At 39.0% G+C, this 21,839-nt stretch overlaps 1 protein-coding gene across 1 annotated transcript in view; it reads right to left on the reverse strand.

The window, feature by feature from the left end:
• Positions 1–16,462: 16,462 nt before the first annotated feature.
• The window catches only part of RGSL1 (regulator of G protein signaling like 1), a 93,756-nt gene continuing 88,379 nt past the window's right edge, over positions 16,463–21,839 (reverse strand). The window contains exons 17-20 of the mRNA XM_043568048.1: positions 21,544–21,682; positions 21,165–21,289; positions 18,794–18,903; positions 16,463–17,037 (exon numbers count right to left, since the gene is read on the reverse strand). Of these exons, the coding sequence (XP_043423983.1) occupies positions 16,919–17,037; positions 18,794–18,903; positions 21,165–21,289; positions 21,544–21,682 (493 nt within the window). The 3' untranslated portion in view covers positions 16,463–16,918. The remainder of the gene's footprint in view (positions 17,038–18,793; positions 18,904–21,164; positions 21,290–21,543; positions 21,683–21,839) is intronic.

Here is a 21,839-nt window from a genome sequence, read left to right on the forward strand (position 1 = left end):
AGGACAAAAAGAGTAGAAGACAAAATAAGAATAAAGAAAGAGGGAAATAAGTAGATAAGAATAACAAATATAGTAGATATTAATCCACCTATATCAATAATCACTTTGAACATCAATCATTTAAATATACAGAAATTATCAGAGTGGGTCAAAAAAACAAGACCTAACTATATGTTGTCTATAAGAAACTCACTTTAGATATAAAACTACATGTAGATTATAAGTAAATGAATGGAGAAAAACACATCATTTTAACACTAATCAAAAGAAAGCAAGAATAGCGATATTAATTTCAGACAGAACAGATTTCAGAGAAAGGAAAGTTATTAGGGATGAAGAAAGAAATTAAATAATGATATTAGGGATCAAATAACAAACCTCCAAGAATGTGTAATAATTTTTTACATGTATGCACCAAACAATAGAGTGTCAAACTACACTAGCAAAAACAATTATAAGGAGAAATAGATAAATCCAATATCATGGTTGGAGACTTCAACACCCCTTTATCAGAAATGGGCATATCCAGCAGGCAGAAAATCAGTAAGGGGATAATTGAACTCAGCAATACCATCAACTGGATACAACTGACATCTATAGATGATTTCATCCAACAATAGCAGAATACACCTTCTGCTTAAACTCACATGGAACATTTAGCAGGACAGCCCACATTTGGGGTCATAAAATACACCTTAACAAATTTAAAAGAATAGAAATCATACATACAATGTCTACTTTCAGTATGCATTGAAACTAGAAATCAGTAACAGAAAGGTAAACAGAACATCCCCCAATACTTGGGAGATTAAACAACATACTTCCAACAACATACAGGTCAAAAAATAAATATCAAAACATATTTTAATATATTTTTCACTAAATAAAAATGAAAACACAACTTATAAAAATCTGTGAGATACTGTAAAAACACCACTTAGAGGGAAATTTATACTACTGAATGCATATGTTAGAAAATAAGAAATATATAAAATTAATAATCTGTTTCTACATTAGGAAACCGGAAAAAGAAATGCAAGTTAAATCCAAAGTAGGCAGGAAAAAAAGAAATAAGAATCAGAGCATAAATCAATGAAATTGAAAACAGATCAATAGGGAAAATCAATAAAATCAAAAGCTGGTTCTTTGAAAAGATCGATAATATCAATAAACTTCTAGCCAGGCTACTAAGAAAAACAGAGAGGATACAAATTACTAATATCGTAAATGAAATAGAGGACATCACTAAGATCCCACGAACATTAAAAGGATAATAAAAGAATACTATGAACAACTCTGTGCCACAAATTTGATAACCTAGTCAAAATGAACCAATTCCTTGAAATAAACAATTTGCCAATACTCACACAAGAAGAAATAGACAATGTAAATGGCCTGAATCTACTAAAGAAATTGGATCAATAATTAGTAACCTACTAAAAGAAAAACCACCAGGTCCAGATGTGTCCACCGGTAAATTCTACCAAACATTTAAGAAAGAAATTATACCAATTCTCTACAGTCTGTTTCAGAGAATAGAAACAGAGGAAATACTAACCCATTTTATGAAGTCAGCATTACCCTAATACCAAAATCAGACAAAGGTATTACAAGAAAAAAAAAAAAAGCCAAACACATAACCAATATCTCTCATGAACATGGATGCAAAACCCTCAACAAAATAACAGCAAATCTAATCCAATGATATACAAAATGTATTATATACCACAACCAAGTTGGATTTATCCCAGGTATGCAAGATTGGTTTAACTTTCAAAAATCAATTAATGTGATGAATTACTAGCTACATGAAAAAAAAAAAAAACTACATGATTATAAACATGTAGCAAAACATGTAGAAAAAAACAGATACAGAAAAAGTATTTGCAAAGCCCAATACCATTCATACCATATCAGATTCATGATAAAAATTCTCAGTAAACTAGGAATAGAGAACTTTCTTAACCTCATAAAGAATATTCACAAAAACGCTACAGCTAACATCCTACTTAGTAGTGAGAAACTTGAAGTTTCTCACTAGGCTTAGGAACAAAACAAGGATGTCCTTCTTCACCAGTCCCCTTCAACATCATACTATAAGTTCTAGTTAATGCAATAAAAGAACAGGAAATAAAAAGTATACGTATTGGGAAGGAAGAAATAAAACTGTTTTTGTTTGCAAATGACATAATTACCTAAGTATAAAATCCAAAAAAATCAACAAAAAATCTCCTGGAATTAATAAGTGGTTACAACAAAGTTGTAGGGTGCAAGGTTAATTTTCCTATATACCATCAATAAACAACTGGAATTTGAAATTAAAAGCACAATACTATTTACATTAGCACCTTCAAATGAAATTCTTAGATATAAATCTAACAAAATACGTGCAAGATCTATATGAGGAAAACCACAAAAATCTGTTGAATGAAATCAAAGAAGAAAGTAAATGGAGAGGCATTCTATGTTCATGAATAGGAAGACTCAATATTATCAAGATGTCAATATTCTCAACTTGATCTATATGCTAAATGCAAACTCAATAAAAATTCCAGCAAGTTATTTTGTGTATATCAACAAACTTATCCTAAAGTTTATATGGAGATAAAAAGGCCCAGAATAGGCAATATAATATTTAAGGAGAAGAAGAAAGTCAGAGGACTGACACTACCTGACTTTAAGACTTATAATAAAGCAACACTAATCAAGACAATATGGTATTGGCAAAAGATTAGACAAGTAGATCAGCAGAATAGACAAATTTATCAATAGGTCAATAGACAAATGGATTAATTTTCAGAATAGAGAGCCTGGAAATAGACTCCCATTAGGAAAGAGGAGCAAAGGAAATACAACAGAGCAAAGATAGCATTGTCAACAAATGGTGCTGGAACAACTGGAATCCACATGCAAAACAATGAATGTAAGCATAGACCTTACACCCTTCACAAAAATTAACTCAAAATAGACTACAGATCCAAATTTAAAGTTTAAAATGATAAAACTCCTAGAAGATAACACAGGGGGAAAACCTAGATGACCTTGGGTATGGCAATGGCTTTTTAGATACAACACCAAAGTCATAAACCGTGAAAGAAAAATTGATAAGCTAGTCCTCACCCAAATTGAACACTTCTGCTCTTCTGCTCTGAGAAAGATACTGTCATGAAAATGAGAAGACAAACCACAGACTAAGAAAAAAATACTTGGAAAAGACACATCCGATGAATGATGTTGTCTAAAATTATACAAAGAAATCTTAGTTCAACAATAAGAAAACAAATAATTCAATTAAAAATAGGCAAAAACCTCAATGGCAACCCCATCAAAGAAACTGTACAGATGGAAAAAAGCATATGAATAGATGTTCCATATTATATGTCATCAGTAAATACAAATTAAAACAAGAACAAGATACTACTACACACCTACTAGAATGACCAAAATCTAGATCACTGACAACATTAAATGCTGGTGAGGATGTGGTGCAACAAGAACTCTCATTTATTGCTTATGAGAATGCAGAATGCAAACTGGTACAGCCATTTTGGATGACAATTTGGAGGTTTCTTATAAAACTAAACATATTCTTACCATATGTTCCAGGGGTCATCCTGCTTTGTATTTGCCCAAAGGAACTGAAAACTTATGACTACCCAAAAGCCTGCACATGGATATTTATATCAGCTTTATTCATAATTACCAAAACTTGGAAACAACCAAGATGTCCTACAGCAGATGAATGGATCCATAAACTGGGACATCCAGACAATTAACTATTACTTAGTGCCATGAAAAGACATGGAGGACCCTTAAATGGATATTACTAAGTAAAAGAGGCTGATATAAAAAGGATACATACTCGATGATTTCAACTATATGACATTCTGGAAAAGGTGAAACTATGGAAAGTATAAAGATCAGTGGTTGCCAGGGGCTGTCAGGGGAGAAGAGATCAACAGGCAGAGCACGGAGGCTTTTTAGGGCAGTGAGAATATTCTATATGATACCATAATGATGGCATGTCATTATACATTTGCCCAAATTTTTTAAATGTACAACACCAAGACTGAACTCTAATGTAAACTATGGAATATGGGTAATTATGATGTGTTAGTGTAGGTTTATCAGTTGTAACAAATGTACCCACTCTGGTGGGTGGGTATTGATAATAGTGAAATTATGTATGTGTGTGGGGTAGGGGCATATGGGAAATCGTTCCTCTCAATTTTTCTGTGAACTTAAAACTGCCCTAAAAATAAAATCTTAATTAAGAAAATAATTGATATAAAGATGGATTTTTATTCAACTATTACCAAATTCAGCTGCCGTACAAAGCAAGACATACCTATAATGTTCATTTTCGTTTAAATAGAGAGATGCTTAATGTTCATGGATTGGATGACTTACTATTAAGATGGAAATACTTCCCAAGTTGAACTATAGATCATGTTCTAAAATTAGTTTGTATTGGTGACTGCACAACCCTGTGAATATATGCTTAAAAAAGTAAAATTCTACACATGTCATGTAGCTATTTCCTTTAATAAAAGCCAAGGAACTGGATCTAGCACAGAGAAGCCTGACTAGAATGACCAATAGGACAAAACCCTCTGTATTCATTCTCATTGCCTACTTCTCTACAGCAGCAAAGTGTATATGAACCTCTAAGTAGTTCTCAACCTGGCTGTATATTAGAATCACTTGGGCCCCATCCCACACCAATTAAGTCAGAGCCTTTGTGTGCCTCAGGTTCAGTTTTTAAAAAAATCTCCTTCGACTTCAGGTTTCTGATACAGCAGGTAAGGAGCTTAGAAGTCATTACTCCATTCTACCAATAGATAGAATAAAAAACTGAATAAACTGAAAAAAATCAACATCTTCTTAGATCAAAGAAATAAGATCACAGGGCAAACCGCTGCTCCTCAAACTAGAGAGACAGGTGAATACAGAGAATCTCAACTTAACCAGAACAGAAACCCACCTCAGTGAGAACCAGAAATGGGGGAAGAAAATTTCAGCTGTAACTGACAAATTGCTGGAGGTTCTGTATGGACAAGTCTGAGAGATAAAACAAACAAAATCCCAGGAAGACTCAATCATGGGGCAGGACTCACACTTTTGTACATTTTATCTCCAGGAGCCCTATCAGGTTCTCACAGTAGAGATCACAGAAAAATCCCTTTGGGCTTCCAGCAGGGGGAGGCAAAAAAGTAACTTTTTTTTTTTTTTTAATTTGAGAGAGAGAGCGCACACAAGTGGAGGAGAGGGGTGGAGGGAGAGTGAATGTGGACATGGGGCTCAGTCCCATAACCCTGGGATCATTACCTGAGCCAAAATCAAGAATTGGATGCTCAACTGACTGACCCACCCAGGCACCCCAAAAGTAACCATTTTGAAACACACCAGAGCGTTCTGAGAAAGCCATACCCATAAGAGAAACTATTTTATCAGACCTAACATACTGGGGTTTTAACAGAGTCTAACCAACTCAGGGGAAGGGAAAATAGCCAACTCCAGCTACTCTAGCCTTCCATGTGGGAGAAGGTAAATACACAAATCTAGCCTCCATCCTGTACCATCTAAACAGGTAATTAAAAAAAAAAAAAGGAAAAACTGAAAAGCACTTGCAAAATTGACAGCCCAGCAGCACAAGCTCACTAAAAGTCTGGGATCTGATCACAAGACTATGTAGGCATACCTTGGATATATTGTCGATTTAATGCCGGACCACCACAATAAAGTGAATATCAAAGTGAGCCAAGTGAATTTTTTAGGTTCCCAGTGCCTTCAAAACTTATGTTTGCACTATACTATAGTCTATTAAGTATGCAATGGCAGTGTGTCTAAAAAAAACAATGTGCAAACCTTAATTAAAAAAACACATTATTGCTAAAAATGCTAACCGTCACCAAAGCTTTCAGAGAGCCATAGTCTTTTTGCTGGTAGAGGGTCTTGCCTCCATGTTAATGGCTGCTCACTGATCAGGGTGGTGGCTGCTGAAGACTGGAGTGGCTGTGGCAATTTCTTAAAATAAGACAACAATGAACTTTGCCACATTGACACTTTCACCAACAATTTCTCTGTAGCATGCAATACTGTTTGATAGCATTTTACCCACAGAGAGCTTTTCTCAAAATTGGAGTCAATCTTCTCAAAACCTGCTATTGCATTTTCAAGTAAATTTACATCATGTTCTAAATCCTTGGTTGGCATTTCAACAATCCTCACAGCATCTTCACTGGGAGTAGATTTCCATCTCAGGAAACTGCTTTGTTTGCTCATCTATAAGAAGCAGCTTCTCATCTATTCAAGTTTTACCATGAGATTGATCTTTAGGTTCCACTTCCAATCTCTTGCTGTTTCTACCACATCTATAGTTATTTTCTCCACTGAAGTGTTGAACCCCTCAAAGTTTCAGTCAACTTCTTCCAAGCTCCTGTTCATGTTGATATCTGGACCTCTTTCCATGAATCACAAATGTTCTTAACATTCATTTCTGAATACTTTCCTGAAGTTTTCAATTTATTTTGCCCATATCCATCAGATAAATCACTGTTTATGGAAGCTATAGCCTTAAGAAATGTATTTCTTGGGGCGCCTGGGTGGCGCAGTTGGTTAAGCGTCCGACTTCAGCCAGGTCATGATCTCGCGGTCCAGGAGTTCGAGCCCCGCGTCGGGCTCTGGGCTGATGGCTCAGAGCCTGGAGCCTGTTTCCGATTCTGTGTCTCCCTCTCTCTCTGCCCCTCCCCCGTTCATGCTCTGTCTCTCTCTGTCCCAAAAATAAATAAACGTTGAAAAAAAAATTAGAAATGTATTTCTTAAATAATAAGACTTCAATGTCAAAATTACTCATTGATCTATGGGCTACATAGTGGATGTTGTGTTAGCAGGCATGAAAACAACTTAAATGTTATTGTATATCTCCATCAGGACTCTTGGGTGACCAAGTGTATTGTCAATAAGCAGTAGTCTTTTGAAAGGAATCTTTTTTTTTTTTTTTCTGGGCAGTAGGTCTCAGTGGTTTTAAAATATTCAAATAAACTATGTTATAAAAAAGATGTACTATCATCCAGCCTTTGTTGTTCCATTAATGGAACATAGGTAGAGTAGACTTAGCATAATTCTTGAGGACTGTAGGATTTTTGGACTGGAAATGAGTATTGACTTCAACTTAAAAGTCACCAGCTACATTATCCCCTAACAAATGAACTTTGAAGCTTTGAGGTCAGGCTTTAACTCTCTCTAGCAATGAAAGTTCTAAATGGCATCTTTCAATATAAGGCTGTTTTATCTATAATAAAAATCTGTTGTTTAATGTAACTGCCTTCATTGATTATCACAGCTACATTTTCTGGATAACTTCCTGAAGCTTCTATATCAGCATTTGCTGCTTTATCTTGCACTTTTATGTTATAGAGATGACTTTTTTCCTTAAACCTCATGAACTAATCTCTGCTAGATTCAAGCTTTTCTTCTGCACCTCCCTGGCCTATCTCAGCCTTCATAAAATTGGAGAGAATTAGGGCTTTGCTCTGGATTAGGCTTTGGCTTAAAGGAATGTTGTGGCTGGTTTGATCTTCTATCCAGACCACTGAAGCTTTCCCCAAATCAGCAATAAGTCCTCTTTGCTTTCTTATGATTCATGTGTTCACTGGGACAGAACTTTTAATTTCCTTCAAGAACTTTTCCCTTGTATTCATAACTTGGCTAACTCTTTGCCACAAGAGGCCTAGCTTTCAGCCTGTCTCAACTTTTGACATGACTTTATCACTAAGCTTAATCATTTCTAGCTTTTGATTTACAGTGAGAGACATGTGACTCTTCCTCTCACTTGAACACTTAGAAGTCATGGTAGGGTTATTAATTGGCCTAATTTCAGTATTGCTGTGTCCCAGGGAACAGGAGGCCCAAGGAGATGGGGAGAGACAGGGAAACAGCCAGTTAGTAGAGCAGTCAAAATACACATAATACTTATTAAGTTTGCCATCATATATGGGTGCAGTTTGTGGCACCCCAAACAACTAAAATAATTATATCAAAAATTATTGATCACAGAGTACATAACAAACATAATGATGAAAGAGTTTGAAATATTGAAAGAATTGCAGGAATTCCAAAATGAGCAAATGCTGTTGGAAAATTTGTGCCAATAGTTTTGCTCAATACAAAGTTGCCACTAACCTCAGTTTGTAAAAAATGAAATGTCTGCATAGTGCAGTAAAACAAAGTGCAATAAAACAAGGTGTGTCTGTAGAATGCTTTTCTTCTCTCACACCATGCCACCATGTTATAAAAGGCCTAAGTTTCTTTTACTAAGTACATTTCTTGCTTTCAACCAAAAATTACCAGACATACTAAAAGGCAAGAAACAAGGGCAAGTATCAGAAACAGACCTAGATATGGCAGGGATGTAGGAATCTTCAGACCATAAATTTAAAACCACTATGCTTAATATGCTAGTGAATCTAATGGAAAAAGTAGCCAACATGCAAGAACGATGGGTAATGTAAACAGAGAGATGAAAATTCCAAGAAAAAATAAAAAAGAAATGCTAGTGATAAAAAAAAGACTAACATAAATGAAGAATGCCTTTGATGGACACATCAGTAGATGGGACATGGCTAAGAAAAAAAATCTGAGCTTGAGGATCTATCAATACAAACCTCTAAAACTGAAAGGTAAAAAGAGAAAAAAAAACTGGGAAAAAGGGAAGAGAAAATTCAAAAACTGTGGGACAGTTAGAAAAAGAGTAACATTCATGTAATGGTAAAACCAGAAAAAGAAGAAAGGAACCAAATAAATACTTGAAGCAATAATGATTAAGAATTTCCCAAAATTGATACTAGACACCAAGCCACCAATCCAGGAAGTTTAAAGAACACCAAGTAAGTGACTGTCAAAAAACTACACATTATATTCAAACTACAGAATATAGAAGATAAAGAAAAATTTCTTCAAAGAAGTCAGGGGAATAAAACACTTTATCTATAAGAGGAGCAAAGATAAGAGTTATATCTGACTTCTAAGTAACCATGCAAGCAAGAGGCAAAAGGAGACTTCTCTACAGACCTCCATTAGCTCACCTATAAGTCTTATGATTCCTGTCCCAGTTGATACATAGTAAGTGCTCAGTAAAGGGTCTTAAATACAGTAAAAACTTGATTTGCAAGCATAATTTGTTCTGGAATCATGCATGTAATCCAAAGCACTTGTATATCAAAGTGAACTTCTCCATAAGAAATAACAGAAACTCTGATGATTCATTCCACGACCCAAAAATATTCATATAAAAATGATTACAATACTGTAATATAATAAAAAATAATAGAGAAAATACAAAGTATAAAGAAAAATAAAAATAAAATAATTAACTTGCACTTATCTTTGAAAACCTTCATGGCTGATGTGAGGGAGACAAGAGAGAGGAGGGTTATTGCGTAGGACACCTTTCACTATCACTAATGGAATCACTGCTATCTACTGGCTCAATGGAATCTCTTTCTTTTTGTATAAATTTAACAAGGAACCTATCCAATGACACTTGCTTTTGACTCCTTTTGAAGATTTCACAGAAATGTGACATTGCATTGTCGTTAAGCAGATTTATCACTCACACTGCTATAGCCTTATTCAGGTGATGTTTTCTACAAAATTTTGCACTGTTTCCCACCTTTTACACATCTCCCTAATCTCATTTTAAGTGAGTGATTCCTCTGCCTTTTTCTCCTCCTCTGCAGACAAGATGCAGATGTAGACTTCTTATAAAATCTTGCAATTTCAGCCACTTGTATACCTTGTTTATACTTCTCGATTTCCTTCTTCCACTGTAATCTTCTTATCGCCTTTCTTCTCAACCTTTTTCTGCATGGGGGACATTCTATATGCTTGTATGGATATTGACTATAGTACAGTATTAATAAATTCTTGTCATATACTGTATTTAATGTAACTGGCAATAAGGCAGCAGGAGGAAAGGGTCTATATTGGCAGGCAGTCTACCTAGAAAGAAGCAAAGCATTCCTAAGCTTACTCATGTATGGAAAAGCAAAGGACTGTCCACAGGTGCTTTCAGGTGACAAAAAATACATTAGTGTCAGTTGTGGGCACCTTCCAATATTGGGAAAAAAAATTGATTTCTGCCAAACACCATGGCCTGAGACCGAGCTTCTGAGCATGAGAAGCAATCACCCACAGTCCCACAGAGGGAGGGAGGGAAGGAGGGAGAGAAGAGAGAGAGAGAGAGAGAGAGAGAGAAGAACCTTTGGCTCAGTTGTGATCATGTGATGTTCGATGTCACATACTACTCATATTGCAAGGCATCACTCATTTATCGAGTTAAAATTTATTAGAAATGTTTGTTTGTCTTGTGGAACACTCTCAGAACAAGTTACTAGCAATCCAAAGTTTTACTGTATTTCAAAATATATGTTAGGGGCTGAGGAGGAAATCTCTTTATCTCCTACTTACAGTAGATGCACATAACATGTAGAAATCCTCCAAATGACTATGTAGAAGTTATACATTAGAAATCAATGGGTTTTCTTTATAAGCCTTTTTTCAAGTTTAAGTAAATTCATCTAATAACTTAATACACCAAACCATACCATCATCCAGACCACACTGTTCCAACTTCTCCATAAGAATTTTGTTCAAACTGATCAAAATGCTAGCTGAAATACAGATAAACTGAACCTCTATCTACCATTGAAAAAAAAAAAGAAATTAATGGGTTTTTGGATGTCCTGGCTACTGAATGCTCATGAACCATGTATCTTGTTGGAAGAAAAGCATTCAGATTTTTTTCTGAATTTAACTCTTCAACTATATCACTCCTAGTCAACCATTTCCTTCATGTTCCAGGAAAAGGTAGAAAGAGAAGAACCAACTAATGTCCTCACCACCAGCTCTGTGTCTGGCCCCATGTAGTACACGTGGCCTATATTATCCCAAGTTGGTCTCCAAGCAACCCTAGGAGGTAGACATTAACATTTCCATTTTACACATAAGGCAGTTGGGACTCAGCAAGGTTAAACAATTTGCTGATGATCACTAAGTTACTAAGGAGTAGAGATTGGACTTAAAACAAGCCTGACTCATGAAAAAGCATGAGTTCTCATGAGGCAGCAGGGCCTCCTTGCCTGGACTCTTGGTCAGGGGAGCACCCATGTGTCAGAACTTCTGGATGAGACTGGGTGGTCCATGGTCTTAATCCAGAAAAATAAGTAGTATTTCCATTAATTTCTTGAATTGAAAATGACCTTAAGAGCCTCTAGGGAGCAACATATTGTTTCCCTGTGCCCTTTTCTTTAAGAAGAGTATGGGAGGCCCACCAATTGTGAATATGGACACCCTTTATTCTGGCTAATGATCTGCAGCCCTAGTTGAGGTATAGAGGTGTGGACTGGCACCCTGAGGTGCTGCACACAAGCTTCCTCCCTCCTCTGAAGCAACACTTGGATCAATTGGAGACACTCAAAATGAAGGACAGATATCTTTTCATACTTCTGTAAAAAGAGGGAAGATATATGTCACTTCCTGGCACACATAACTGGAAGGCTCCTGAAGGTAGAAGGAGGATCTCTCTGCCTCTCTTGCTGTTTTCCACTGCTTCTTTCTGTCAGTGTTTAGTCTGAATGGGATTTATGAGCTTCCTAAAAGAGAGTTCTTAAAGCATCAAGAGTTATTGGAACATAAAAAAGTTTCATGAGGAAAATTTGATATTTCTTCTTTATTGTGATAGTCACAATTATATTTAATTACTGATTTGATTTTTATGGTAAACATGGTATACTCTCACTGTGAAGTCAGTATAGTTAACTGTAAGGTTAGGCCAGGCATAAACTGCACATCCTATTTTTTCTACTACATTCATAAACCTGGCATTCACTCATGCATTTGACATGTATTTCTGGGGCAACTATCATCTTTATGTCACTGTGCTAGGAATTGGAGGCATAAAGAAAAATAGGACATGGTCTCTACTCTACAAAAGTTTATAGTCTAGTAGGTGAGGGATATATATAAACAAGTATCTACAAAGAGGGGGGAAATGTTGCAAAAACAGACAGGAAATGGTGGGAAGAGAGAGGAGACAATCAGGAGGTGTCACTGTTGTCATGTCTCTTACCACCCAGCGGAGGGGAAAAGGAAGGGTGTTTTATACAACCTCCTTGCTGGGGAATGGGAAGTATGAGGAAGAGAGGCAAGACACGAATCTGGAAATCTAAATTGGGATCAAATTGTCAATGGTCTTATATAATATGCCATTAAAGGGTTGAGGGTTTTTCAGTCAGGCAAAGGCTGACAGCCAGCAAGGAAACAAAATCTCAGGGCTACAACTGCAGAGACTGAATTGTGCCAATAACCTAAATGAGCAAGGGAACGGATGCACCTCTAGAGACTCCAGAAAGGAATGAAGTTCTGCATACCTGACATTAGCCCGATGAGTTCTGGGTCAGACTTCTGTCCTCAGCACCATAAGACAGTAATTTTGTGTTGTTTTATGCCACTAAATGTCTGGTAATTTGTTGTGTTAGCAATAGAACACTAATACAGGGACTAGAGTAGGCTAGCTTCCTTCCCTGGCCCTTCTTTCCTGGCCCTTACCTTTGATGCCAGTGACTCCCATGGATCTATTGTTTGGAATTCTCTTTCTCCCTTCTAATATTTTCTAAGATAGACTCAGGGCCTAAATATAATTACAAGGGGAAAGAAAAAGTGGAAAGCAAAGATCACAAGCCAAGTTTTGTTTGACTTGCATAGTATTCCAAAAAATTTTAATTTATTATTCTTTTTCTCTTTTCTTTTTCTCTCTTTTCCTCTCTCCCCCATTTCTTTCTTTCTTTCGTTCTTTCTTTCCTTCCTTCCTTTCTCTCTCTCTCTCTCTCTCTCTCTCTCTCTCTCTCCTAAGTTAGGAAGTTCTGACCACATTGAGTTGTCTGGCTAGAGCTATTACTGTCTCCTTTGAGATGTATTCACCAGATCATCAGTTTCTACCATTCTCTATTATGTCTCATGGGTTGCTTACCCATTTATATTATTTGCTTGCGTGCTAGGTGATTGCTCTTGTGATACTAGCTTAAATCTGAGGCTAGAACATACTAGATCTGAAGTGAGAGAATAAGAAATCAAAGGAGGCAATCAGCAAGCCTCAATAAATGAGGAGAAATACTTTTTATATTCAGGGTGGTTCTATCAATTATTGTGAAGTTTTTTGAATAACATGTTTATGTGTACTTGCATATCTGCACAAAATATACCCATGGATGAGCATACACAGGGAGAGAATTATGAAATGGGCAAAGATCACAGTTTCAAATGAGTTCTTTTAGTGATCTCTCTTTTCCTTCAGTGGGTCTCACCTACTGCCAATCGGTAGGTCCAGCTTAGTACAATGTGAGGGTATTTAGGCACATGACACTGAATCAATATTTTACCAGATCCTCGCCAATCACTTTGTTGCTGGCCTAACATCCTCTTTGATTCCATGTACAAGGTCTTGATCCCCTTTGACCAAGGCCATTCTTGCTACTTCTATTTCAATAATAGGGCTCTTCTCCATTCTTTTCCTGGCATCTTGCCTTAGTTTCTTGCCGGATTTTTAAAAGCTGGGATTCTGTTTCATGCACTCTGCTCTGTCTGTTAACTCAGGTTCTATTTTGGAGCCCTAGCACCTTTAGGGAAAGAAATTTTCACTTCCTTCTTCTGGGATTTTCTTAGGCTAAATGCTTGCCTCACTGGACCCTCTCCCAGTGGCCTGAGGCTCTCCACACCTCATCTGCATTCAGACCTTTTCTAGGCACATCTACTTACAGTCTTCCTGGGCTACTGCAATCAAAGTCCCATCCAGATGATCTCACATTTCCATGTGTTTGTCAGCCCTGTCCTAACATCACAACATTTTTCATCTTTGAGGAAAGTCTAGGAAATAAAGGGCATCAGCATAGCAGGAAACTGGCTGGAAATCGGAGAGGCTTCTCTAATAAGCCTTCTACTTTCCTTGTTCTACAACCCACAGAGTTGAGCCCATCTTTCCTTGATTATCTCAAGTGGGGGGCTCATTTAGGACATTTGGTCATTTTACTCCTGATTTTCTTCAAAGGGCAAAAAATGACCTTAGTGACTCTGTAACTAGGTCAAAATTTCCCAGAGTCTCTTTACATATTAATTGGCAAATAAACAGAACTCCAGTGAAGAACTATTCCTTTTGGGCATGAAAAGTTGTATAGAGGGTGACCATGGAATGAGATCTAGCCAAAGGCTCACAAGTGGTGCGTTCTAGTCCAGACTGTGCCACTTACTACCTGGTCTACACTTACTACCTGATCTGTGGAAAGTCACTTACCTTCTGTGTGTGTGAGTTTCTTCATCTGTTTAAAAATAAGTAGTTTTTAACAAGGTTACTCACAGGGTTGTGAGGATTTCCTAATACAATGGATGTGAATCATTGTCCAAATGGGAGATACTAGCATTAAAAGATCCCACCTGTCACTGTTGATAAAAAGAATACCTTGTTTATAAGAGTGTTTAATGCCACCTTCATACATTTGTCATGGGATTCTTTGACAACCATGAGTCAGAGATTTGCTCAAGGCCATGCAGCTCTAGAGTGAATTAAGTGCCCAGGTCTCCCGACCCTATGAGTTGGGTGATCTGTTACATTCCCACTGTGGAAAGACCATCTCTGACAGGACCTTCCATTCAAGGAGGGCAGAGGTGCTTCTGGTCATGCTCTGCGCCCCATCTTACCCACTGCAGTCTGGTCCTGCCATGTTTGGGCTGTCACTCCATTTATCTTTCTAGGGAAGATGACACAGGGCACTTCATTTCTGTCAGTGTTAGGAGGCTTCTGAGAGATGATGTGCCTCTTTTGGGAGCCTGACTTGACTACTTTTTCTCCCTTTTGTTGCTGGGTAAATTTTGTCTGAAGGAAGAAGAAGAGTGGCCAGTTATTAGAATGGCAATGAGATCACTAGTGTAATCTCTGCTGGTCTGTTGCCATCATTCTCTTTAGGAATGGCAATGGCCAAAACCAAAACCCTTTGCCTTCAGGATATGGCCCCTTGCATTCTCATTCTCACCTTCCTCCACAAGAACATGCAACCCCTGAAGCTATGCATTGTATTTCTGTACAAAGAACTCCAAATTACCTGGCTTGCCTTCCAGGCACCAGCACTGGCAAGTGATGCTGGGGGAGCTCCAAGTCCCTGTCAGACTTGTAGAAGGTCTGAGAAGGTGGGATGGCTGGTGAGGAAACCAGACCTTCCATTCACAGAGGCTGCTATCTATAAACTTGACTTTTAAGCAGCTCTTGGGCTCAGTTGTGGCTTCCATGACTCTCTGGGGATTCTCTCAGAACCTTAACTTAGCATTAATTCCACTTTGGTGCTTGTATAGAAGTGAGTTAGGCTGAATCCGATTTTGACAGGCTTGAGTCCTTCATAGCTTTTATTGCTAATATCCTGCCAAGTAGAACAACTCTGCTTTCCATTTTATGTACCTTACTTTGAAAGGCTGGAGTATTAGGGAAGCTGGCAATAAAAGATCATCTGGGACACTCTTCCCCCAGCAATAGTGCTCTCCTGGAGGATGGGTCAGGGACTCCAACTTCCTAAAAGTGCCTGTATTAGTTAGAGGTGAGAAAAGACAGCCACAGAGAAACCCTTCCCTAACTATCTTGACTACAGGCCTCTCTGGAAGCACTAAGCTCAACACCTTGGCTCTACATGCTGAGGAATGTCAGGATGTGGAGCTGGGTTTCCAAAAAGTTTCTCCCCCGTCTCCCATTGTACACTTGGACAAAGCAGCTCTGAACTGAAGAAGAGGACTTCTGATTCATGCCTACCCTGTGACAGGACACAGCTGCACAGTGGAGAGCACATGTTTTGATGGGGTAAGGTTGCTAGATGAAGCTAAAGACAAATACAGAGAAAAACTTCATCAGAACTCAGGACACAAGCACTCACTGGAGGACCTCCAGCCCAGGAGGGCCATCCCAGAACAGCTTCCAGGTAAATACCTCCAATGAAGGAGTTGGGAAAGTGAAGTTGAAGCAGTGATTCTCCAGGGACTTTAAGGAGACCTGGTTTGAATGCTGTAATACCTTTTGTCTTAGTAGACATTTCATCTGGATGCAAAGGTCATGATGCCAACCCCACAGACCCAGGGAAGTAAAATAAGGAGACTGGGCCAGATGAACACTAGAACCACAAGACTTTAGGGCTGTTTGGACTCTATGGATCATGGGCAATATTCCATAGAAGCCTTTACCATTAAGCAATGAGAGGACATGCAAATGAGTAGAACAGGAAAGTTGGCATTTTATGCCCATAAGCAACAGAAAAGAGTATCCCCAACCTGAAATCCATGTGGAACCCAAGGCAACTTTAGTACTTGGGAGTGGGATTAACTCCTTGAGGCTGAAGATGGGGGAAAAAAAAGAAATAACATGGCTCAAATATGGGATGCTAGGACCAGAGTGTTTATTACAGGAATAAGAAGATCAGCAGCAGGCACTTCCAGGAACAAGGATGTATAGATTGGAGATCCTGTTCAAGCCCACAGGTGTTCTCAGTGGGAAGGGAAAATAACAATTGGGATGTTACAATCATCTCTTAATAAAGGTCACACATCACACCCAGAAATGGCAGAGGAGCCAGCAGAGATACAGACAAGGTTAAGGAACCTGCCTTCAAGGGGCTATAAAAGAATCAAGAAAGTACAGTTATTCAAATAAGAGCTATGCACAGAGGCCCAGAAGGACAGCCAAGAGATCCATTTCTCATCCCACCTCTGCCACTCACAAGCTGTGTGGTTTGGAAAAAGTTGCTTCGCATTTTGGGTACCTCAGTCTCCTTGTGGTCACTAAGGAGATTGGCCAAACTGGCATTAGAGTCATTCCTCTAGGCTTTTGACATCAGTGGGATTCCAATCCCAACTCACAATTTTGGACTGAACTTGTTACTATTTCCCGCTGTTGAGGCCAAAACCACTCAATACCTCTGAGCAAGGTGAATCTTAAAATGGCGTGATCTCCTGGGGAAGAAGGAGGGGGGTGTATTAAAATCCCTTATAACATCTGACAAAATAAATCTGTGTAAGCAAGGAAACTCTTAATGACATTCCTCTGAGTACAGTATGTTAATGATAGACATTATCTAAATCCAAACCTCTAAATTTGAGATCAGGGATCTGGGGTGGAGAGAGGAGAAGCAAAATGCTCAATGTCCTCCAACACATAAACGATGACTCTTCAGGACAGGAACCCAAGTGCCCTGCCCCTTAATTTAGGCATCCTGTTGCCCTCTTCCAACTTCAGACACCAGAAAAGATTTGGGGATTTACTTCCTTAGAGCTCAGCAATAGGAAATGAGCCAAATATTGGAAGCTGTTTGGTTACCACTAAGGGGCATGTTCTTGCTCCTCTGAGTATCATTTGCCCACCCTGCCTGCTCACCTCCCTCTCCTTTCCCTGTTAGTATCCTCCAACCCATCCCTCCACCCTCACTTAAATGAGCCTTTATTCCCACAGGGACACTTGGCTCCACATACTGAAAAGATTGTTAATTTCTGTCTACTGATGTGACACTTTACAAGGCAGAGAAAAGGATAATGAGCAATATTAATTGGCTATGAGGGCAGCCCCAGCTAGGGAGGTAGGTGTTTTATTTCCTACTCAAGTGAGGACCCTCTCAGAGGGGCAGAAACTGGTCCAGAGTTGTTTCCCCTACCATTCAGGCAAGCTAGGGATGGGTTAAGTCTCAAGAGCCTCGTTTGTACTCCTGAAAGGGGGCAGGATACTTGTTTGTGAGGGGGCTGGAGGAGGGACAGTGTTAAGTGTCAGGTAAAATGGACATGAGAACTGGGCAGAATTTAAGCTGAAACCATGGAATGGTCAGCTCTTTCACAGGATAGTTTGCTGCTGTCTCTAAGACTCCTATCTTACCTCCATATTTTGTTTTGATGCTGGTACTAGACCCAGACTCATCAACCTGTTCTCTTTGGTTCCCAGAATGTTTCAAAGCAAAAACATTCAGTCTTGTCCTCTCTAGGCATTGCTCTGTGCACCCTCCTCCCTCTCTTTAAAACTCCCTTTTGCTTAAGCACTGATCTCAGTGCAGATATTAAGAAAGGGACTGAGTTTAGCTACTCTGTGCTAAGAAAACATGTGTGTATGTGTTTTCAAACACATCTATTTATTTGTAAATATATTAATATAAAACATATGAATAATATATATTAATAATATCTAATTATAATATATTAATAATCAATATGTAAATCTCTCATAATCACAGTAAGCAGAGATAATCCTATTAACATTTTATTTCTGAATTTTTTTCATGCTCTCATAAAATTATATATATGCGTAAAGATATATATATATATTTACCACTTAAGTGGTTGTCACTTAACACCATAAAATACATAATTTTCAGATGGTAGGGTTTCTGGAGATAGTTGGAGCAGGGGGCTTCTTAAATATCAGTAAAGCAGGTCCCCACCTCCATTTACCCACCACATAGACAATGACAATGACCCACATCCCAAAGCTATTGGGAGGTACTGCCAGGGATTGGTGCATGGGTTCCCTTTATCTGGCACTAATAGCCACAGATAAAATACACTTTAATGCTTCTCTAAGAGTAAAGTCAATGAGATGCCCACCCCTCCAGAAGACAATATCCTCTGTGAAGTCTGAAGTTGGTCTTTTGGACCCTTGCTTTCCCTTCATGAGTCTGATTTGCTGGAGAATGGGGCTGTAGGTCATGAACATAGGTATAGAACTTACCTCCACTCAAAGGAGGATACTTGTGCACGGGCTTTTGAGAAGTTTTTTTATCCTTAAATATCTTCCCCCTGTACTGGAAGTAAGAGTGGGCTGCCTTCCAGGAAGAAAACCTGTGAAAAGAATGGCTTCTGGTCACAGGGAGAAAGCTATCAGCTAAGGAGGCTGGAGCATGGAGCACAAGGGAACCAGAACAGGGACAGTCCTTACAGAGAATGGAGTGTGCAATAGAGAAGAGAAATGACTTGGCCTTGGAGTGCTGCCTGTCAGAGGCCCTTCTTCTGCGGCCTCCTCTGTGTCCCTGCCTGGCTCCAGTGAGGACCTGCCATGCATAGTATGTTGGAATTCCCTTCTGGAACCAGTGAATGGAGTCTTTAAAGAACCTACTGTACATAGGTCTGAGGTGGGGGTCAATCCCTGGGATGCTTGCTTGAGCATCAGAGTATGAACTCCCTACTTAACCCCACCTGGTACAACCAGAGTGTCTGACTGACTTCCTCTCAGGTCCCAATCCCTGGTTTCATCCTGTCCCTTGCTGAAGGTCATGACCTGTCATCGTATTCCCAGCAGCCCTTTCCCTGGAGTAGACAGACCTCTGCTCTTCACATGAACTTGGACTCATATACTCACTGGAACCTGAGAACTACTGCTCCCTGTAATCCCTCACAATATTCTTCATCTCTTTCTCCCTGGCCCCAAACCCTTGCTGTCCTTCAGCCTACCCTTGCATTGGCCCCCTTAAGGTCCAGTCTCGGCTAAGACTGGATTTATTTTCTATGCCGACTTGGCTCTGATGGTCTTGACTGCTCCCCTCCTTCCTTTCCTTAAAGGACACTCTATTTGATCACAGTTGGTTTCTGCCATTCCATTTGCTGAAATGGGTCTCCCTCCCATTATGGAGCTCCCAGTGTGACATGATGCATTCTTTGTGGTACTTAAGAGACAGAGAGACCTGGTTTCTAATCCTGGTTTACCTAATTCCAAGTGATCCTATGTGTCTCTTAATTCCTTTGAGCCTTGGTTTACTCATCTATAAAACGGGGATAACAACACTTTGTTCCACCCACCTCATAGGGTTATTAAGAGGTTCATCTGGGATAAGATATGTGAATACAGTTTATGCAATATAAAACTCTTTATATAGGAGTATACAGTAAAGCAAGGAAAGAATCAACAACATAAGGATTAGGGATTCAAAGCCTCCCTGAAGCACCCCTATATTTCCTAAATAGGTATAAGAGACTGCAGAGCACTGACTCAAGCCAGGAGCAGCATGCATTTCCCAGGGGTTTCTCATTCTCCAGAATCAGGAAAAATTTCTATTTAATCCTGCTCAGCAGAACTAAGTCAAATCTAGTCTTAGTGCTAGGTAACAATTGGTGTTCAAAAAGCTAACCTTGTTATCTTGAACTTTGCTTTTTAATTTCTTTCAATCCTGTATTAAATAATTTATTATCATAGGGATTTTAAAATAAAGGTTAGAGATTAGTATGCAAACTTTACACTTATTTTATAATAAGGTAATGTGTGTGTGTGTGTATGTGTGTGTGTGTGTGTGTGTGTGTGTGAGAGAGAGAGAGAGAGAGAGGAGGGGGGAACCCTTAAGACTTGGAATCACATAATAATACAAACATCTCAATTAGCCTTGTCTTGGAACATTTCAGCCAGTTGTCCTCTGGTCACTGTCACCCAGGGCACTGCCATTCATTATGTGGAAGATATAGGCTGGAGCCACAGTGCACCACAGGAGTAAATAACCACTGGGAGAACCTGAGCCAGTGTCTCAGTCCAAACCTTGACAGGATAGGTTAGAAACCAGTGGGCCACAGGTTGCATATGTCCTGCAAATATTTTGTTTGTTTCATTTTTGTTTTTTGGCCTTCAGAGTTTCCTTACCATGGTTTAGTTTTGAGTTAGTTGCCACATTAGCCACTTTAACTTTCAGAGATAAAAGTCTAAATGTCTAAGCTCCTCTTGAAAATTGAAATATTATGGTATTGGGGCTCCTTAAGCACAAGTGCAGTTGTGTGAGTCTTGACAGAATTTCACCCCAGATAGCCATGTTCCATACTCACGCTTAGGTGAGGAACCTATGCCTAATAAAATTAACATCCTTTCCCAAGCATGTGGGAGCCAGGGGATGTGGGACCCAGGCACTCTGATCCCCAGTCTTACTTGACCTTCCATCTTCTGATTCAGTTTCAGTGTGGGAGTATGAGAGACCAAGTGTAGCAAGTAGGATAAGGATACACCATTGTAGTTCCCATGAAAATGGAAACCATGAAGTAGAGAGTTAGAGGAAGACAGAAAACTCTTTAGGAAGTCAAATGTGTTTTCCTGCCTTTATAATCTTTGGGCAAGGGGAAATACTTACCTTTTCCAGAAGTACATAATGATGGGGAAGAGAGACATGATAGTTCCATGGAAGATGCTCCGATCTAGGTGGCCCTCTGCAATGGAAGCAAGGATAGCATCCTTCTGGGATTCAGAGATGTTCACCTACCCATAGAATGGAACCCTGTCACTGACATAATTCCAGGGAAGGCAGAAAACCTCTTGTGACCCCTAGTACCTATAGGTACCCTCAGTACCTATAGGACCATCCTCTCCCCAGAAAGCGGCATGTTGTCATGCAACTTCTAGTAAAGGACATCTGGTTGACACAGGACTTAGGAAGTGCCTATTAGCTATCATTTCTTGTGGAAGAAATGCTTCATGGCAAAAGCCCAGAGAGAAGTGGGAGTTCCCCTTACCCTCAGCCTTGGAGGAATTTCAGAATTCAGGTAGAGCTTTAGGATGATATTAAGTTTGGACCTCATTAGCATCACGTCATTCTCGTTGTATGCCCGGTTGACTTGCAGCATGTGAGCTGAACTCACCAAATTATTAAATCTAAAAAGAAGCAGTAAGCAGGAAATCAGCTAGGAGAAGATCAAAGCAGCAACTAAATAGGGCAGCCAGCCCAGACCCATTTCTGACCTAAGAAAGACAGGGCCAATCCTTGGCCAGGTTGAAACTTTATTAATTTAATCATAATGCATCCATTGGC

Source organism: Prionailurus bengalensis, chromosome E4 (assembly GCF_016509475.1).
Source record: "Prionailurus bengalensis isolate Pbe53 chromosome E4, Fcat_Pben_1.1_paternal_pri, whole genome shotgun sequence".
Classification (NCBI taxonomy): domain Eukaryota; kingdom Metazoa; phylum Chordata; class Mammalia; order Carnivora; family Felidae; genus Prionailurus; species Prionailurus bengalensis.